The sequence below is a fragment of the Pan troglodytes genome, chromosome 6, assembly GCF_028858775.2.
Source record: "Pan troglodytes isolate AG18354 chromosome 6, NHGRI_mPanTro3-v2.0_pri, whole genome shotgun sequence".
In the NCBI taxonomy this organism is placed as follows: domain Eukaryota; kingdom Metazoa; phylum Chordata; class Mammalia; order Primates; family Hominidae; genus Pan; species Pan troglodytes.
In genome coordinates this window covers 61,582,361-61,597,101 of record NC_072404.2, presented here as the reverse complement: position 1 = coordinate 61,597,101, position 14,741 = coordinate 61,582,361, and the positions used below count along the sequence as shown (strand labels likewise).

The following is a 14,741-nucleotide window of genomic DNA, read 5'->3' as shown; positions in this document are numbered from 1 at the left end:
AGAGTGGGTCTAGAAATGTCCAGGAAGTAGGGCCTGGAATTGGGGGCTTCAGGAATGAGCTTAGTGGTGTGTTTTACTGTGGCTGAGCTGCTACTCAAGTTGTAAGATAAAGTTCTCTTCTAATCTTCCTTTTCTTTCCCACAAGTGGAAGGAGTCTCTTTTCGGGCTGCACTGCCTGGAGTTGGGGGAGGTGTGATACAAGCACTCCTTGGCCACCAAAACTGGTGTCTTGCTGGGTCACACGCATTCCTATTCCACTGGCTCTGAGCAAGCTCAGTAACTGGACTTGCCCAAGGACTGCAGATCTTGTGGCCTGATTGCCTTTCAAATTTATTCAGGACCCCAGGGCACTTTAATTAACTAGTGGTGGAGGTAGCTGGAACTTAAGTTCCTATCTATCTCTGGCATGGGGTATTCCTCTTTAGTGGGAGCTAGGTTAAATGCTCCCTTTGGCCAGGAGTGGTGGCTCACACCTGTAGTCCCAGCACTTTAGGAGGCCAAGGCGGGTGGATCACCTGAGGTCAGGAGTTCAAGACCAGCCTGACCAATATGGTGAAACCCTGTCTCTACTAAAAATACAAAAATTAGCTGGGCATAGTGGTGTGCAGCTGTAGTCCCAGCTACTTGGGAGGCTGAGGCCGGAGAATCACTTGAACCTGCAAAGTGGAGGTTGCAGTGAGCCGAGATTGTGCCACTGCACTCCAGCCTGCGTGAAAGAGCGAGACTCCATCTAAAAAAAAAAAAAAAAAAGGCTCCCGTCGTGGGCACTAGCAGAATTCTGCCCTATGTTGTGTAGCACTGTGACAGGGCAGTCACTGAGTTCCAATGCAAAGTCCCACAATCACTTCACTCTCCCTCCCCAAAACACACAGATTCTCTCTCTGTTTAGTATGGTGCTGCTGGGGGATGAATGTCAGATGGCATAGGCTATGCAAGACTCTCTTTACTATAATCGTCAGTGCCTCTTTTCTTGATATAATATTAAAATCAGGTACTATGATTGCTCACCTGATTTTTAATCCTTATGAAGGTGTTTTCTTGCATGGATAGTTGTTCAATTTGGTGTTTATATAGGGAGATGACTGATGAGGGGTTCTATTCAGCTACCTTGCTCCACCCCACTCCCCATTTTAGCAATTTTGAAATATACAGTAGCTTATTATTAACTGTAGTCACCATACAGTGCCATAGATCACTGAAGCTTATTCCTCCAGTCTAACTAAAACTTTGTACCGTTTGATCAATATTTTCCATTTCCTCATCCCTCAGTCTCCCCACTTTCCTCCAGTCACCACCTGTCTACTCTCTATTTCTGTGAGATTGACATTTTTAGTTACCACATATAAGTGAGATTATGCAGTATTTGTCCTTCTGTGCCTGGTTTATTTCTCTTAGCATAATGTCCTACAGTTTCATTCAGGTTTTACACATGACAGGATTTCATTCTTTTTAAAAGCTCTATAGTATTTTATTGTGTATCTTGTTCATGGGCATTTAGATTAGATTGCTTCCATATCTTAGCTATTGTGAATAATGCTGAAAAATAAAATGCTTAGGAATAAATCTAAACAAGGAAGTAAAATACCTGCACACTAAGAACTGTAAAACTTGGCCAGACATGGTGGCTCATGCCTGTAATCCCAGCACTTTGGGAGGCTGAGGCGGGTGGATCACTTGAGGCCAGGAGCTTGAGACCAGCGTGGCCCACATGGCAAAACCCCATTTCTACTAAAAATGCAAAAACTTAGCCATGTGTGGTGGCGGGCGCCTGTAATCCCAGCTTCTCAGGAGGCTGAGGCAGGAGAATCGAACCTGGGAGGCGGAGGTGGCAGTGAGCCGAGATTGCACCACTGCACTCCAGCCTGAGTGACAGAGCGAGACTCTGTCTCAAAAAAAAAAAAAAAAAAATGCTGGGTGCGGTGGCTCACACCTGTAATCCCAGCGCTTTAGGAGGCTGAGGCGGGCAGATCACCTGAAGTCAGGAGTTCAAGACCAGCCTGGCCAACATGGTGAAACCCCTTCTCTACTAAAAAAACAGAAAAGCCAGGCGTGGTGGTGCATGCCTATAGTCTCAGCTACGTGGGAGGCTGAGGCAGGAGAATCACTTGAACCTGGGAGGCGGAGGTTGCAGTGAGCTGAAATCACACCACTACACTCCAGCCTGGGCAACAGAGCAAGACTCCATCTCAAAAAAAAAGAACTGGAAAACTTGATTTAAAATTGGAGAAGAGTTTGCCTTCCTTCCCCATCTCCATCGCTCCCTGCAGCCTCCACTCAACACCATGGCTCCTAGAAAGGGCAGTAGTTGGGTGGCCAAGACCAACTCCTTAGGGAGGTGGAAGCTCGCCTCCTTTCTTAAAGACTTCGACTGCAAAGTGGAAATACGAATCAAGCCAATTGAGTCTGACAGGCAGAACCTCTTCAAGGAGGTGGATAAACTCTACAACATCCAGATCCTGCGGCTCCCCAAGGCACTGCGCAAAGATGAATGGCTCAACTACTTCTCCCTTGGAGGAAACAAACAGGGCTTGGAAGAGGCAGCAACAGCTGACCTGGATATCACCGCGGGAGCTATTCAAACACCCCTGACATCTCCTGAAACACGAAAGGTGATACAAGCAGATGAAATGATAGTGGAAGAGGAAGAAGAAAATAAACATAAGAATCTTCAAATTGCAACAGTCAAAAGATGTCCTGCATCCAAGAACAGAACTCAGTCTGTACAAGGAAAAGGCAGAAGGGAAAGGTCAAGCTGTGCTATCACTGTTACCCTAGTTTTGGGCTTATTGGATGTGTCCATAGTGAAGCCAACTCCAGGCCTGACACCCAGGTTTGACTCGAGGGTCTTCATGATCCCTGGCCTGTGCACTCCTGCCACAGGAGAGCGGATTTATAACAAAAGCTGGCAGGGTGCAGTGACTCACACCTGTAATCCCAGCACTTTGGGAGGCTGAGGCGGGTGGATCACCTGAGGTCAGGAGTTTCAGACCAGCCTGACCAACATGGTGAAACCCTGTCTCTACTAAAAATACAAAAATTAGCTGGGCATGTTGGTGGGTGCCAGTAATCCCAGCTACTCGGGAGGGAGGCTGAGGCAGGAGAATTGCTTAAACCCGGGAGGCAGAGGTTGCAGTGAGCCAAGATCGTGCCATTGAACTACAGCCTGGGTGACAGAGCGAGACTCTGCCTCAAAAAAAAAAAAAAAAAAAAAAAAAAAAAGAACTTCAAAAACACCAGCAACAAAACCAAAAGAAACAATTTAATAGCATAAAGATACAACCTAGAGATTGGAAAAAATATTTGCAACTTATACATCTGATAAGGGGCAAATGTCCAAAATATATAATATTTTTGATATTACTCTGACAACTCAATAGCAAGAAAACAAATAACACAAGGAAAAATGGGCAAATGATCTGAACAGGCATTTCTCAAAAGAAGAAATACAAATGGCCAAAGAAATATGAAAAAAATAGCATCTCTAAACATCAGGAAAATGCGAATTAAACACATGATGAAGTATCACTTCATGTCTTTTAGAATGACTATTATCAAAAAGACAGGCCGGGCGCGGTGGCTCACACCTGTAATCCCAGCACTTTGGGAGGCTGAGGCAGGTGGATCACGAGGTCAGGAGATGGAGACCATCCTGGCTAACGCGGTGAAACCCTGTCTCTACTAAAAATACACAAAATTAGCCTGGCGTAGTGACGGGCGCCTGTAGTCCCAGCTACTTGGGAGGCTGGGGCAGGAGAATGGCGTGAACCCAGGAGGCAGAGCTTGCAGTGAGCCGAGATTGCGCCACTGCACTCCAGCCTGGGCAACAGAGTGAGACTCTGTCTCAAAAAAAAAAAAAAAAAAAGACAAACCATTACAAGTGCTGGCAAGCATATGGAGAAGAGAGAATTCTTTTTTTTTTTTTTTAATTTTTATTTTAGGTTCAGGGGTACATGTGCAAATTTGTTATATAGATAAATTGCATGTCATGGGGGTTTGGTGTAAAAGATTATTTCATCACAGAGATAATAAGCATAGTACTGGCTGGAGCAGTGGCTTGAGTCTGTAATCCCAGCACTTTGGCAGGCTGAGGCGCGTGGATCACCTGAGTTCAGGAGTTCAAGACTAGCCTGACCAACATGGCGAAACCCCGTCTCTACTAAAAAATACAAAAATTAGCCAGGTGTGGTGGCGCGCTCCTGTAATCCCAGCTACTTAAGAGGCTGAAGCAGGAGAATCACTTGAACCCAGGAGGCGCAGGTTGCAGTGAGCCGAGATCGTGCCATTGCATTCCAGCCTCAGCAACAGAGCGAGATTCCATCTCAAAAAAAAAATTGCTCACTTTAGCAGCACATATACTAACCAAAAAAAAAAAAAGTAAGCATAGTAGCTTTTCTGTCCTCACTCTCCTCCCACCCTCCACCCTCAAGGAGGCCCCAGTGTCTGTTGTTCTCCCCTTTGTGTCCATGTGTTCTCAATATTTATCTCCTACTTATAAATGAGAGTATGTGGTATTTGGTTTTCTGTTCCTGCATTACATCACTTAGGATAATGGCTTCAGCTCCATTCATGTTGCTGCAGAGGACACGATCTTGTTCTTTTTTTTATGGCTGTGTAGTATTCCATAGTGTATATGTTCATTTTCTCTATCCAGTCTACCATTGATGGGCATTTAGATTGATTCTATGTCTTTGTTATTGTGAATAGTGCTGCAATGAACATACACGTGCCTGTGTCTTTATGATAGAACAATATATATTCCTTTGGATATAAACCTGGTAATGGGATTACTGGGTCAAATGGTAGTTCTGTTTTAACTTCTTTAAGAAATTGTCAGGCCGAGCGTGGTGGCTCATGCCTGTAATCCCAGCACTTTGGGAGGCTGAGGAGAGTGGATCACCTGAGGTCAGGAGTTCGAAACCATCTTGGTCAACATGGTGAAACTCCATCTTTACTAAAAATACAAAAATTAGCTGGGCCTGGTGGTGGACTTCTGTAATCCCAGCTACTTGAGAGGCTGAGGTTGGAGAATCACTTGAACCCAGGAGGCGGAGGTTGCAGTGAGCTGAGATCGCACTGCTGCACTCCAGCCTGGGTGACAAAAGCGAAACTCTGTCTCAAAAAAAGAAAAAAAGAAATTATCAAACTACTTTTCACAATGGCTGAACTAATTTATATTCCCACCAGCAGTGTATATATATTCCCAAGAAAAAAGGGAATTCTTAAACATCATTGGTGGGAATTTAAGTTGGTACAGCCATTTTGGGAAATAATATGAAGGTTCCTCAAAAACTAAAAATAGTATTACTGTATGATCCAGCAGTACCACTACTGGGTATGTACCCTAGTGGGATGAAATTGATCTGTCAAAAGACATGTGCACTCACATTTTTATTTCAGTCTTTTAAAATATGTTAAGACTTATTTTGTGGCCTAACATATGATCTGTCCTGAAGAATGTCTTGTGTTTGTTTGAGAAAAATGTGTATTACTTTGCTGTTGGATGAAATATTCCACATATGTCCATTAGGTCTATTTGGTCTAAAGTATAGTTTAAATCTGATATTTTCTTACTGATATTCTGTCTGGATAATCTATCCATTGCTGAAAGTAGGGTATCTAAGTCCCTTACTATTATTGTAATACAGTCTATCTCCCCCTCAGGTCTACTAATATTTGCCTTATATATTTAGAAGTTGTGATATTGGGTGCATATATATTTATAATTGTTATTTTTTTAATGAACTGACCTCTTCATCATGATATGATGACCTTCTTTATATCATTTTACAGTTTTTGACTTAAAGTCTATCTTCTGTGATAGGAGTATAGCTTTCCGTGCCTTCTCTTTTAGTTTCTAATTGCATGAAATATCTTTCCGTGTCTTCACTGTCAGTCTGTATGTATCATTAAAACAGCTATGTGAATTTGTTGATTGATTTTGAATATTGACTAACGGTGTCTCCTAAATATGATATATAAATGGAATTATGTAACTAAAGTATTTTCAATTGTAAGGCCTTTTTGCTAGCAGAATTTACTCTGATAAAATTATTTACACTAGTGATGTTATATTACATATTCTGTTAGCACTCCAAAATACCCAGAGGTAGTTTATAACATACTACACAATTGTTAATAAAAACCTATGGCATATATGCACATAAAATATTATTTCACTATTTCCTGCTTATTCTTCAGGTATAAATTTGCTAACCTATAAATAATCTCTGCCTATGGTTGGTATGTATAGTACAACCACACTTACATGCTTAAAAGAATTATAGCTATTAATCAAATTGTTCAGTTGTGTGTTATTTTAAATGTGTTTTTTATTCATGTATTCATTCATGAACACTTACTGATTGTCAGGGATTGATATTGAATGTTGTTGATTCATTATTATTTTTTTACTAGTGGAAAATGAAAATCACTGTGACTTCGTTAAGCTCCGAGATATGCTTCTTTGTACCAATATGGAAAATCTAAAAGAAAAAACCCACACTCAGCACTATGAATGTTATAGGTACCAAAAACTGCAGAAAATGGGCTTTACAGATGTAGGCCCAAACAACCAGCCAGTTAGGTGAGTAAAAATATTGCTAGCACAACCAAATGGATAATTTAGGAGTCCCTACAAACACAAGGTATGATAATTTGGATATGAGAATAATTATACTTCTCCCATCTTGAGCCATCATAAAGAAAACACCTGAATGTTAGGTGTTTTTATGATCTTTTGATGAAGGTAGAGATAGTAGGAACAATATAATGCGAGATCTCATTTTTATGCTGAAATATGTGTATTCAATATGTATATATGCTGAAATGTATATTGAAGAAAAAACCCAGTATTTTGTTCCATTTTTTGTATTTATATGAAATGTATCTGTATTATATGAAAGAAAGGATAGGCCGGGCGCTGTGGCTCATGCCTGTAATCCCAGCACTTTGGGAGGCTGAGGCAGGCGGATCATCTGAGGTCAGGTATTTGAGAGCAGCCTGGCCAACATGGTAAAACCCTGTGTCTACTAAAAATACAAAAAGTAGCCGGGCATGGTGGCACATGCCTGTATCCCAGCCACTTGGGAGGCTGAGGCAGGAGAATCGCTTGAACCCTGGAGGCGGAGGTTGCAGTGAGCCGAGATCACCTCACTGCACTTCCAGCGTGGCGGACTGAGCAAGACTCCATCTTAAAAAAAAAAAAAAAAAAAGAAAGGATAAAGAAAAAGATGGAAAAATATTAGCAAAGTTTGACAAAAGACATTAAGAAGAGTTTGATGGAGGAACCAGCTGTAAAGCAGTAGTGCAGCATCCTGGAAGTTAAATGAGAAAAGTTTGAGAGCAGGTGTTTGCTCCAACTTGAAGAAGAATAGAGTGGGTGCAGTGGCTCCCGCCTGTAATCCCAGCACTTTGGGAAACCGAGACAGGCAGATTACCTGAGGTCAGGAGTTTAAGATCAGCCTGGCCAACATGGTAAAGCTCCGTCCCTACTAAAAATACAAAAAAAATTAGCCGGGCGTGGTGGCGGGTGCCCGTAATCCCAGTTACTCGGGAGGCTGAGGCAGGAGAATCGCTTGAACCTGGGCAGCAGAGGTTGCAGTGAGCTGAGATCGTGCCACTGCACTCCAGTCTGGGCGACGAAGAGAGACTCTGTCTCAAAAAAAAAAGAAGAATAGGACTTGTGTTGCAAAAACACGGCACTGTCGTGTATATAATCTAGTTATATCATTCATTGTTCTTTGTAGACACCCAAAATTTAACTATCTTAAATGAATGATGATATTTTGAAAGACTTTTTGCTTTATTTTAGATGATTTTTGAAAATCGTTTCATACATTAGAGGTTTCCCTGAATGTTATTGTCAAAAGATATGAAAATGTATGATATCCTGGAAAGTGGTGGGGATAAGAATTCACTCATATAAGTGTTGGAAAATTCTAGTATTCTTTACATATACTGTCTATATACTCTGATCTTAAGTATTGTGCCTTGGTTTTTACATCTTATGATATGGAAATTTCCATTTTGTGCTGCTAAACATGAGAGAATGTTGGTAAATTTCCTTATATAGGATGTAACATACAATATATATTTTTTACATGTTTATACTAGCATTTTTTAATTTTTCATTTTATTTTATTTTTTTATGATGGAGTCTTACTCTGTCTCCCAGGCTGACGTGCAGTGGCACAATTTTGATTCTCTGCAACCTCCGCCTCCTGGGTTCAAGCGATTCTCCTACCTCATTTTAATATAAGACTAAGAAAACATTTCTCTTTAGTTTTCAAGAAATCTTTGAAGCCAAAAGACAAGAGTTCTATGATCAATGTCAGAGGGAAGAAGAAGAGTTGAAACAGAGATTTATGCAGCGAGTCAAGGAGAAAGAAGCAACATTTAAAGAAGCTGAAAAAGAGGTTAGTACTGACAGTTTGATATAATTTGTATTAATTTTTAGGTGCCCTATTAATTTGGGGGTTTTAATCTCAAGAGTTTACTTGATGTTTTTGGAGGATACTTGCTATTTTTCAAAAAGTAGCTTTTTACCATGTAGACTTGAATGTAGCCTTTACAAAATTATAGTCTGTAGTGTTTTTTCTAGAGAACTTAATTTTCCTATTTAAATAACCCTTAAGATAATTTTATAAAAATTATTTGTTTTATTTATAATTTAAATTTTCATGCATAAAGTTTAATTTGTGACAAACCCAAGCTATTTACTCTGAGAAGAGTCTTGTAGTCTAATGCTATTAATGCACTAGAAAATTGTCTTCACTTTTATAAATAAGCAAATGTTGACTAATGCTGGCCTTGATTAATGAGAAAATTTTAAGTTGGTAAATTATGTAAATTATGTTATTCCATGCCATTTCTAATAAAATGGAAAAAAAGCTATTAATATCGTTTTAATTATTTGCCACAAATACGTTTTTGGTGAAGACATATTTTTGAAACCATAATTTCTTTCTCTCAAGTGTAGGTGGCTTTAGTTTAAGAACATTTAGTTTAATTAGGTAAATTGGAACATAAACTTCCTTTTTCATAAGAACAAAATAGTAATTAGGTGCTATAGGCCAGATGTCTCATTCAAAGACAGTTGAATTATAAGTAATAAAAATTCTGGCCAGGTGCGGTGGCTCACACCTATAATCCCAGCACTTTGGGAGATGGAGGCGGGCGGATCCCCTAAGGTCAGGAGTTCGAGACCAGCCTGGCCAACGTGGTGAAACCCTGTCTCAACTAAAAATATAAAAATTAGCTGGGCATGGTGCTGCATGCCTATAATTCCAGCTACTCGGGAGGCTGAGGTAGGAGAATCGCTTGAACCCAGTAGGTGGAGGTTGCAGTGAGCCGAGATGGTGCCACTGCACTCCAGCCTGGGCGAGAGTGAGACTCCGTCTCAAAAAAAAAAAAAAAACAAAACCATTAGCTTAGGTATAAAGGAAAAAGTTTGGATGTATACAAGGGTACGTCATGACATCTAAGGACAAGAGACATAGCTGGATCTCATGAAGACTTTTTTTTTTTTTTTTTTTTTAAGACAGAGTCTCGCTCTGTTACCCAGGCTGGAGTGCAGTGGCGGGATCTGGGCTCACCGCAAGCTCTGCCTCCCGGATTCACGCCATTCTCCTGCCCCAGCCTCCCGAGTAGCTGAGTCTACAGGCGCTCATCACCGTGCCCAGCTAATTTTTTTTTTTTTTTTTGTATTTTTAGTAGAGATGGGGTTTCACCGTGTTAGCCAGGATGATCTCGATCTCCTGACCTCGTGATCCGCCTGCCTAGGCCTCCCAAAGTGCTGGGATTACAGACGTGAGCCACTGCGCCTGGCCTCATGAAGACTTAAATCAAAACTAGGAAGTGACCAGAAACCGAAGCAACCATTTAAATTTTCTCTTTCTCTCCCACCTCACTTCCCTTAGTTATGAACCTTATTCCTGTACGTCTGCTTCTTTTTTCTTTCTCTCTGGAGATTAGTTTCTTTTCCATATCTCAACTATGTGTTCTCTTAGGGTTGATTACATGTCTTGATTATTGTCAATTAATGCTGCAATAAACATGAAAGTGTAGATATCTCTTTGACATACTGATTTTATTTCCTTTGAACATGTAACTATTAGTGGGGTTGCTGAACCATATGGTTATTCTATTTTCAGTTGCTTAATGAATACCCATATTTTTCATAATAGCTGTACTGATTTACTTTTTTATCATTGTCTTATAAAATTATTCTTATAAACACTTATCTTTTTTTGTAAATACTTATCTTTCTATAAAATCATTCTTGTAAACACTTATCTTTCTGTTTTACTAACAGATATGAGGTGCCATCTAATTGTGGTTTAAATTGGCATTTCTCTGATGATTAATGAGGTTGAATATTTTTTTCATATCCCTATTTGCCTTTTATGTCTTCTTTTAAAAAATGTTCAGGTTCAGCCGGGTGCAGTGGCTCTCGCCTATAATCCCAGCACTTTGGGAGGTGGAGGTGGGCAGATCATTTGAGGTGAGGAGTTAAAAGACCAGCCTGACCAACATGGTGAAACCTCGTCTCTATTAAAAATTCAAAAATTAGCCAGATGTGGTGACACACGCCTGTAGTCCCAGCTAATCGGGAGGCTGAGGTAGGAGAATCACTTGAACCCGGGAGGTAGAGGTTACAGTGAGCCCAGATTGCACCACTGCACTCTAGCCTGGGCAGCAGAGTGAGACTCCATCTCAAAAAAAAAAAAAAGTTCAGTTTCATTGCCCATTTTCGGAATGAGGTTGTTTTCATACTATTGAATTATTTGAGTTCTTGTATATTTGGGGCATTAACCCCTTATCAGATATACAGTTTGCAAATATTTTCTCACATTTCATAGTTTGTTTATTTAGTCTGTTGATTTTTTTTTGGCTGTGCAGGAGCTTTTTAGTTTGATATAATTTTATTTGTCCATTTTTGCCTATGTTGTCTATGCTTTGGAGTTTGTATCCAAAAAATCATTGTTCAGACCCAAGTTAAGGAACTTATCCCTAATTTTTTAAAGTAGTTGTACAGCTTTAGATCTTACAGCAGTTAAGTCTTTCATCCATTTTGAGTTGAGATTTGCATATGGTTTGAGATAAAGATCTAATTTTGTTTTTCTGCATGTGGTCACATTTATTGATTTGTGTAGTTGAATCATCCTTGCATTCCAAGAATAAATTCCACTTGGCCATCTGATATTTAATGTGCGATCTAATTCAGTTTGCTAGTATTTTGTTGAGGATTTCCTAGTCGGCTCATCACAAATGTTGGCCTATAATTTTTTTTTCTCATAGTGTCCTCTTCTGACTGTAGTATCAGAGTAATAATGTCTTCTTTGAATGCATTTAGAAGTGTATTCTCCTGGCCAGGCGAGGTGGCTCATGCCTGTAATCCCAGCACTTTGGGAGGCCGAGGCAGGCAGATCACCTCAGGTCAGGAGTTCAAGACCAGCCTGGCCAACTTGGCGAAACCCCATCTCTACTAAAAATACAAAAATTAGCCGGGCGTGGTGGTGTGCAGCTGTAATCCTGGCTACTCAGGAGGCTGAGTCAGGAGAATCGCTTGAACCCAGGAGGTAAAGGTTGCAGTGAGCTGAGATCGCACCACTGCACTGCACTCCAGCCTTGGAGACAGAGCGAGACTCCGTCTCATAGAAAAAAAAAAAAAAAGAAAGCATACTCTCCTCTTCCATTCTTTGGAAGACTTTGGGAAGTATTTTTGTATTTTTCCATTTTATTTATCTATTTAAGACAAGATCTCGCTGTGTCACCCAGGCTGGAGTGAAGTGGCGCGATCTCAGCTCATTGCAACTTCCACCTCCCAGGCTCAAGTGATCCTCCCACCTCAGCTTCTCGAGTAGCTGGGACCGCAGGCATGTACCACCATGCCTGGCTATTTTTTTGTACTTTTAGTAGAGATGGGGTCTCACTATGCTGCCCAGGCTGGTCTCGAACTCCTGAGTTCAAGTGATCTGCCCACCTCAGCCTCCTAAACTGCTGGGATTGCAGGCATGAGCCACTGCACCTGGCCTATTATTTCCATTTTAAATGTTTTGTAGCCTTCCCCAGTAAAGTCACCTAGTACGGCCTTTTCTTTGGTAGCATTTTTTGTTACTGATTAAATCTCCTTACGTATTAGTAGTCTTTTCAGATTTTCAGTTTCTTCATGATCCAATCTTCGTAGATCGTGTGGTTATAAGAATTTATTAACCAAGAATATCCAATTTCTTTTTTAGGTTATCAAATTTTGTTGGCTTATAATTTTTCATAGTAGTCTCATGATCATTTGTATTTCTTTGGTGTCAGTGGTTATGTGTCACCTTTCATTTCTGATTTTATTTGTTTGAGTTTTCTCTCTTTTTTTCTTAGTTTTTCTAAGGGTTGTTCATTTATTTATCTTTTTAAAAAACAGACTTAGTTCATTGATTTTCTTCTATTGTTTCTCTAGTCTATATCTTATTTATTTCTGCTGTGATTTTTACTGTTTTCTTGCTTTTACTGACTTTGCGCTTGGTTTGTTTTTCTTTTTCTTTTGAGGTGTGAAATTACATTATTTGATCTATTTTTTCTTAATATAGGCATTTATTGCAATAAACTTCACTCTTAAACTGCTTTTGCTGTATCCCATAACTATTGATATGTTGTTTTTTATCTTCATTTGTGTCAAGAGATGTATATTTTTTAATTTTTAATTTCTATGGGTACCTAGTAGGTATACATATTTATGGGGTACGATAGATATTTTGATATAGGCACACAATGTGTAATAATCACATCAAGGTAATCATATCTATCCCTTCAAGCATTTGTCCTTTGTGTTACAAGAAATCCAGTGATACTCAGTTATTTTAAAAGGTACAATTAAATTATTATTGTGTATAGTGACCCTGTTGTGCTATCAAATAGCACCTGTTGTGCGTCTTATTTATTCTTTCTAACTATATTTTTGTACCAATAAATGTCCTCACTTCCCTCCACCCCTACCACCCTTCCCAGCCTCTGGTAATCATCATTTCATTCTCTATCTCCATGAGTTTAATTTTTTTTTTTTTTTGAGACAAAGTCTCGCTCTGTCACCCAGGCTGGTGTGCGGCTGTGGGATCTCAGCTCACTGCAACCTCTGCCTCCTGGGTTCAAGCGATTCTCCTGCCTCAGCCTCCCAAGTGGTTGGGATTACAGGCATGCGCCACCACACCCAGCTAATTTTTGTATTTTTAGTAGAGATGGAGTTTTACCATGTTGGCCAGGCTGGTCTCAAACTCCTGACCTCAGGTGGTCCACCTGCCTCAGACTCCTGAAGTGCTGGGATTACAGGTGTGAGCTACTGCGCCCGACTGAGTTCAATTATTTTAATTTTTAGCTCCCACAAGTAAGTGAGAACGTGTGAAGTTTATCATTCTGTGCCTGGCTTATTTCACTTAACGTGAGGTCCTCCAGTTCCATCCATGTTGTTGCAAGTGACAGGATCTCATTCTTTTTTATGGCTGAATAGTAGTCCACTGTGTATATGTGACATTTTTTTTCATCCACTCATCTGTTGTGGACAGTTAGGTTGCTTCCAAATTTGGGCTATTATGAATAGTGCTTCAATAATAAAATCTTTCTGTTATTGATTTCTAATATTATACTATTATGATAAAAATATACATAATATGATTTCAAACTTTTAAAATTTGTTAAGAGTCATTTTGTGGCCCAATATATGATCTATGTTGGAGAATGTTCCTGTGCCCTTGAGAAGAATGTATTCTTCTACTGTTCAGTGAAATAATCTATGCCTATTTGGTCTATTGGGTCTATAGTTATTCACATCTACTCTTTCCCTACTTACTTTCTGTTTGGATGGACTATCTGGTGCTGAAAGTGGGATACAGTAGTCCCCTACTGTTCTCATATTGCTGTAAGTTTCTTCCTTCATTTCTGTTAATATTTGCTTTATATATTAGGTGCTCCAATGTTGTCATATATTTGATGATTGTTATAACCTCTTTATAAATTGATTTCTTTATTATTATATAGTGATCTTGTCTCTTATGACAACAGTTGACCAAAAGTCTAATTGTCTGCAATAAGTATACCAGCCCTGTCCTCTTTTGCCTATAATTTGCGTGGAATATCTTTTTCTTTTTCCTTTTTTTTTTTTTTTTTTGAGACAAGAGTCTTGCTCTGTCACCTAGGCTGGAGTACAGTGGCACGATCTCGGCTCACTGCAACCTCTACCTCCTGGACTCAAGAGATTCTCCTGCCTCAGCCTCCTGAGTAGCTGGGACTACAGGTGCCCACTACCAGGCGTGGCTAATTTTTTTTTTTGTATTTTTAGTAGAGATGGGGTTTCACCATGTTGGCCAGACTGGTCTTAAACTCCTGACCTCAAGTGATCCGTTTGCCTTGGCCTCCCAAAGTGCTGGGATTACAGGCATGAGCCACCGCGCCCAGCCATGTTTTTCTATTCCTTCACTTTTAGTCTAAGTGTGTCCTTAAAGCAAAAGTGAGTCTCTTGTAAGCCACATATTATTGAGAATTGTTTCTTTATTCATTCTGCTACTTTGTGTCTTGTGATTAGTGGGCTTAATCTATTTACTTTTAAAGTAATTTTTATAGGTAAGGACTTACTATTATCATTTTATTAATTGTTTTCTGACTGTTTTGTAGTTTCTTTGTTCCTCTCTTTCTGTCTTCCTTTGTGATTTGTCGCCCAACACCACTCCTGGCTAATTTTTGTATTTTTAGTAGAGACG

General features: G+C 39.9%; 2 protein-coding genes across 3 annotated transcripts in view; both read left to right on the top strand.

The window, feature by feature from the left end:
- SEPTIN14 (septin 14) overlaps positions 1 to 14,741 on the top strand; it is an 82,765-nt gene that overhangs the window by 51,644 nt on the left and 16,380 nt on the right. For both annotated transcript variants that reach the window (XM_519103.7, XM_009453106.5), the window contains exons 8-9: positions 6,415 to 6,583; positions 8,282 to 8,414. In XM_519103.7, coding sequence (XP_519103.5) covers positions 6,415 to 6,583; positions 8,282 to 8,414 — 302 coding nt within the window. The remainder of the gene's footprint in view (positions 1 to 6,414; positions 6,584 to 8,281; positions 8,415 to 14,741) is intronic.
- Positions 2,177 to 2,954, top strand: LOC107975604 (borealin-like). Its single transcript, XM_054655997.2, has one exon. It carries the CDS (start codon positions 2,283 to 2,285, stop codon positions 2,952 to 2,954), a length of 672 nt encoding a protein of 223 aa, XP_054511972.2. The 5' UTR covers positions 2,177 to 2,282.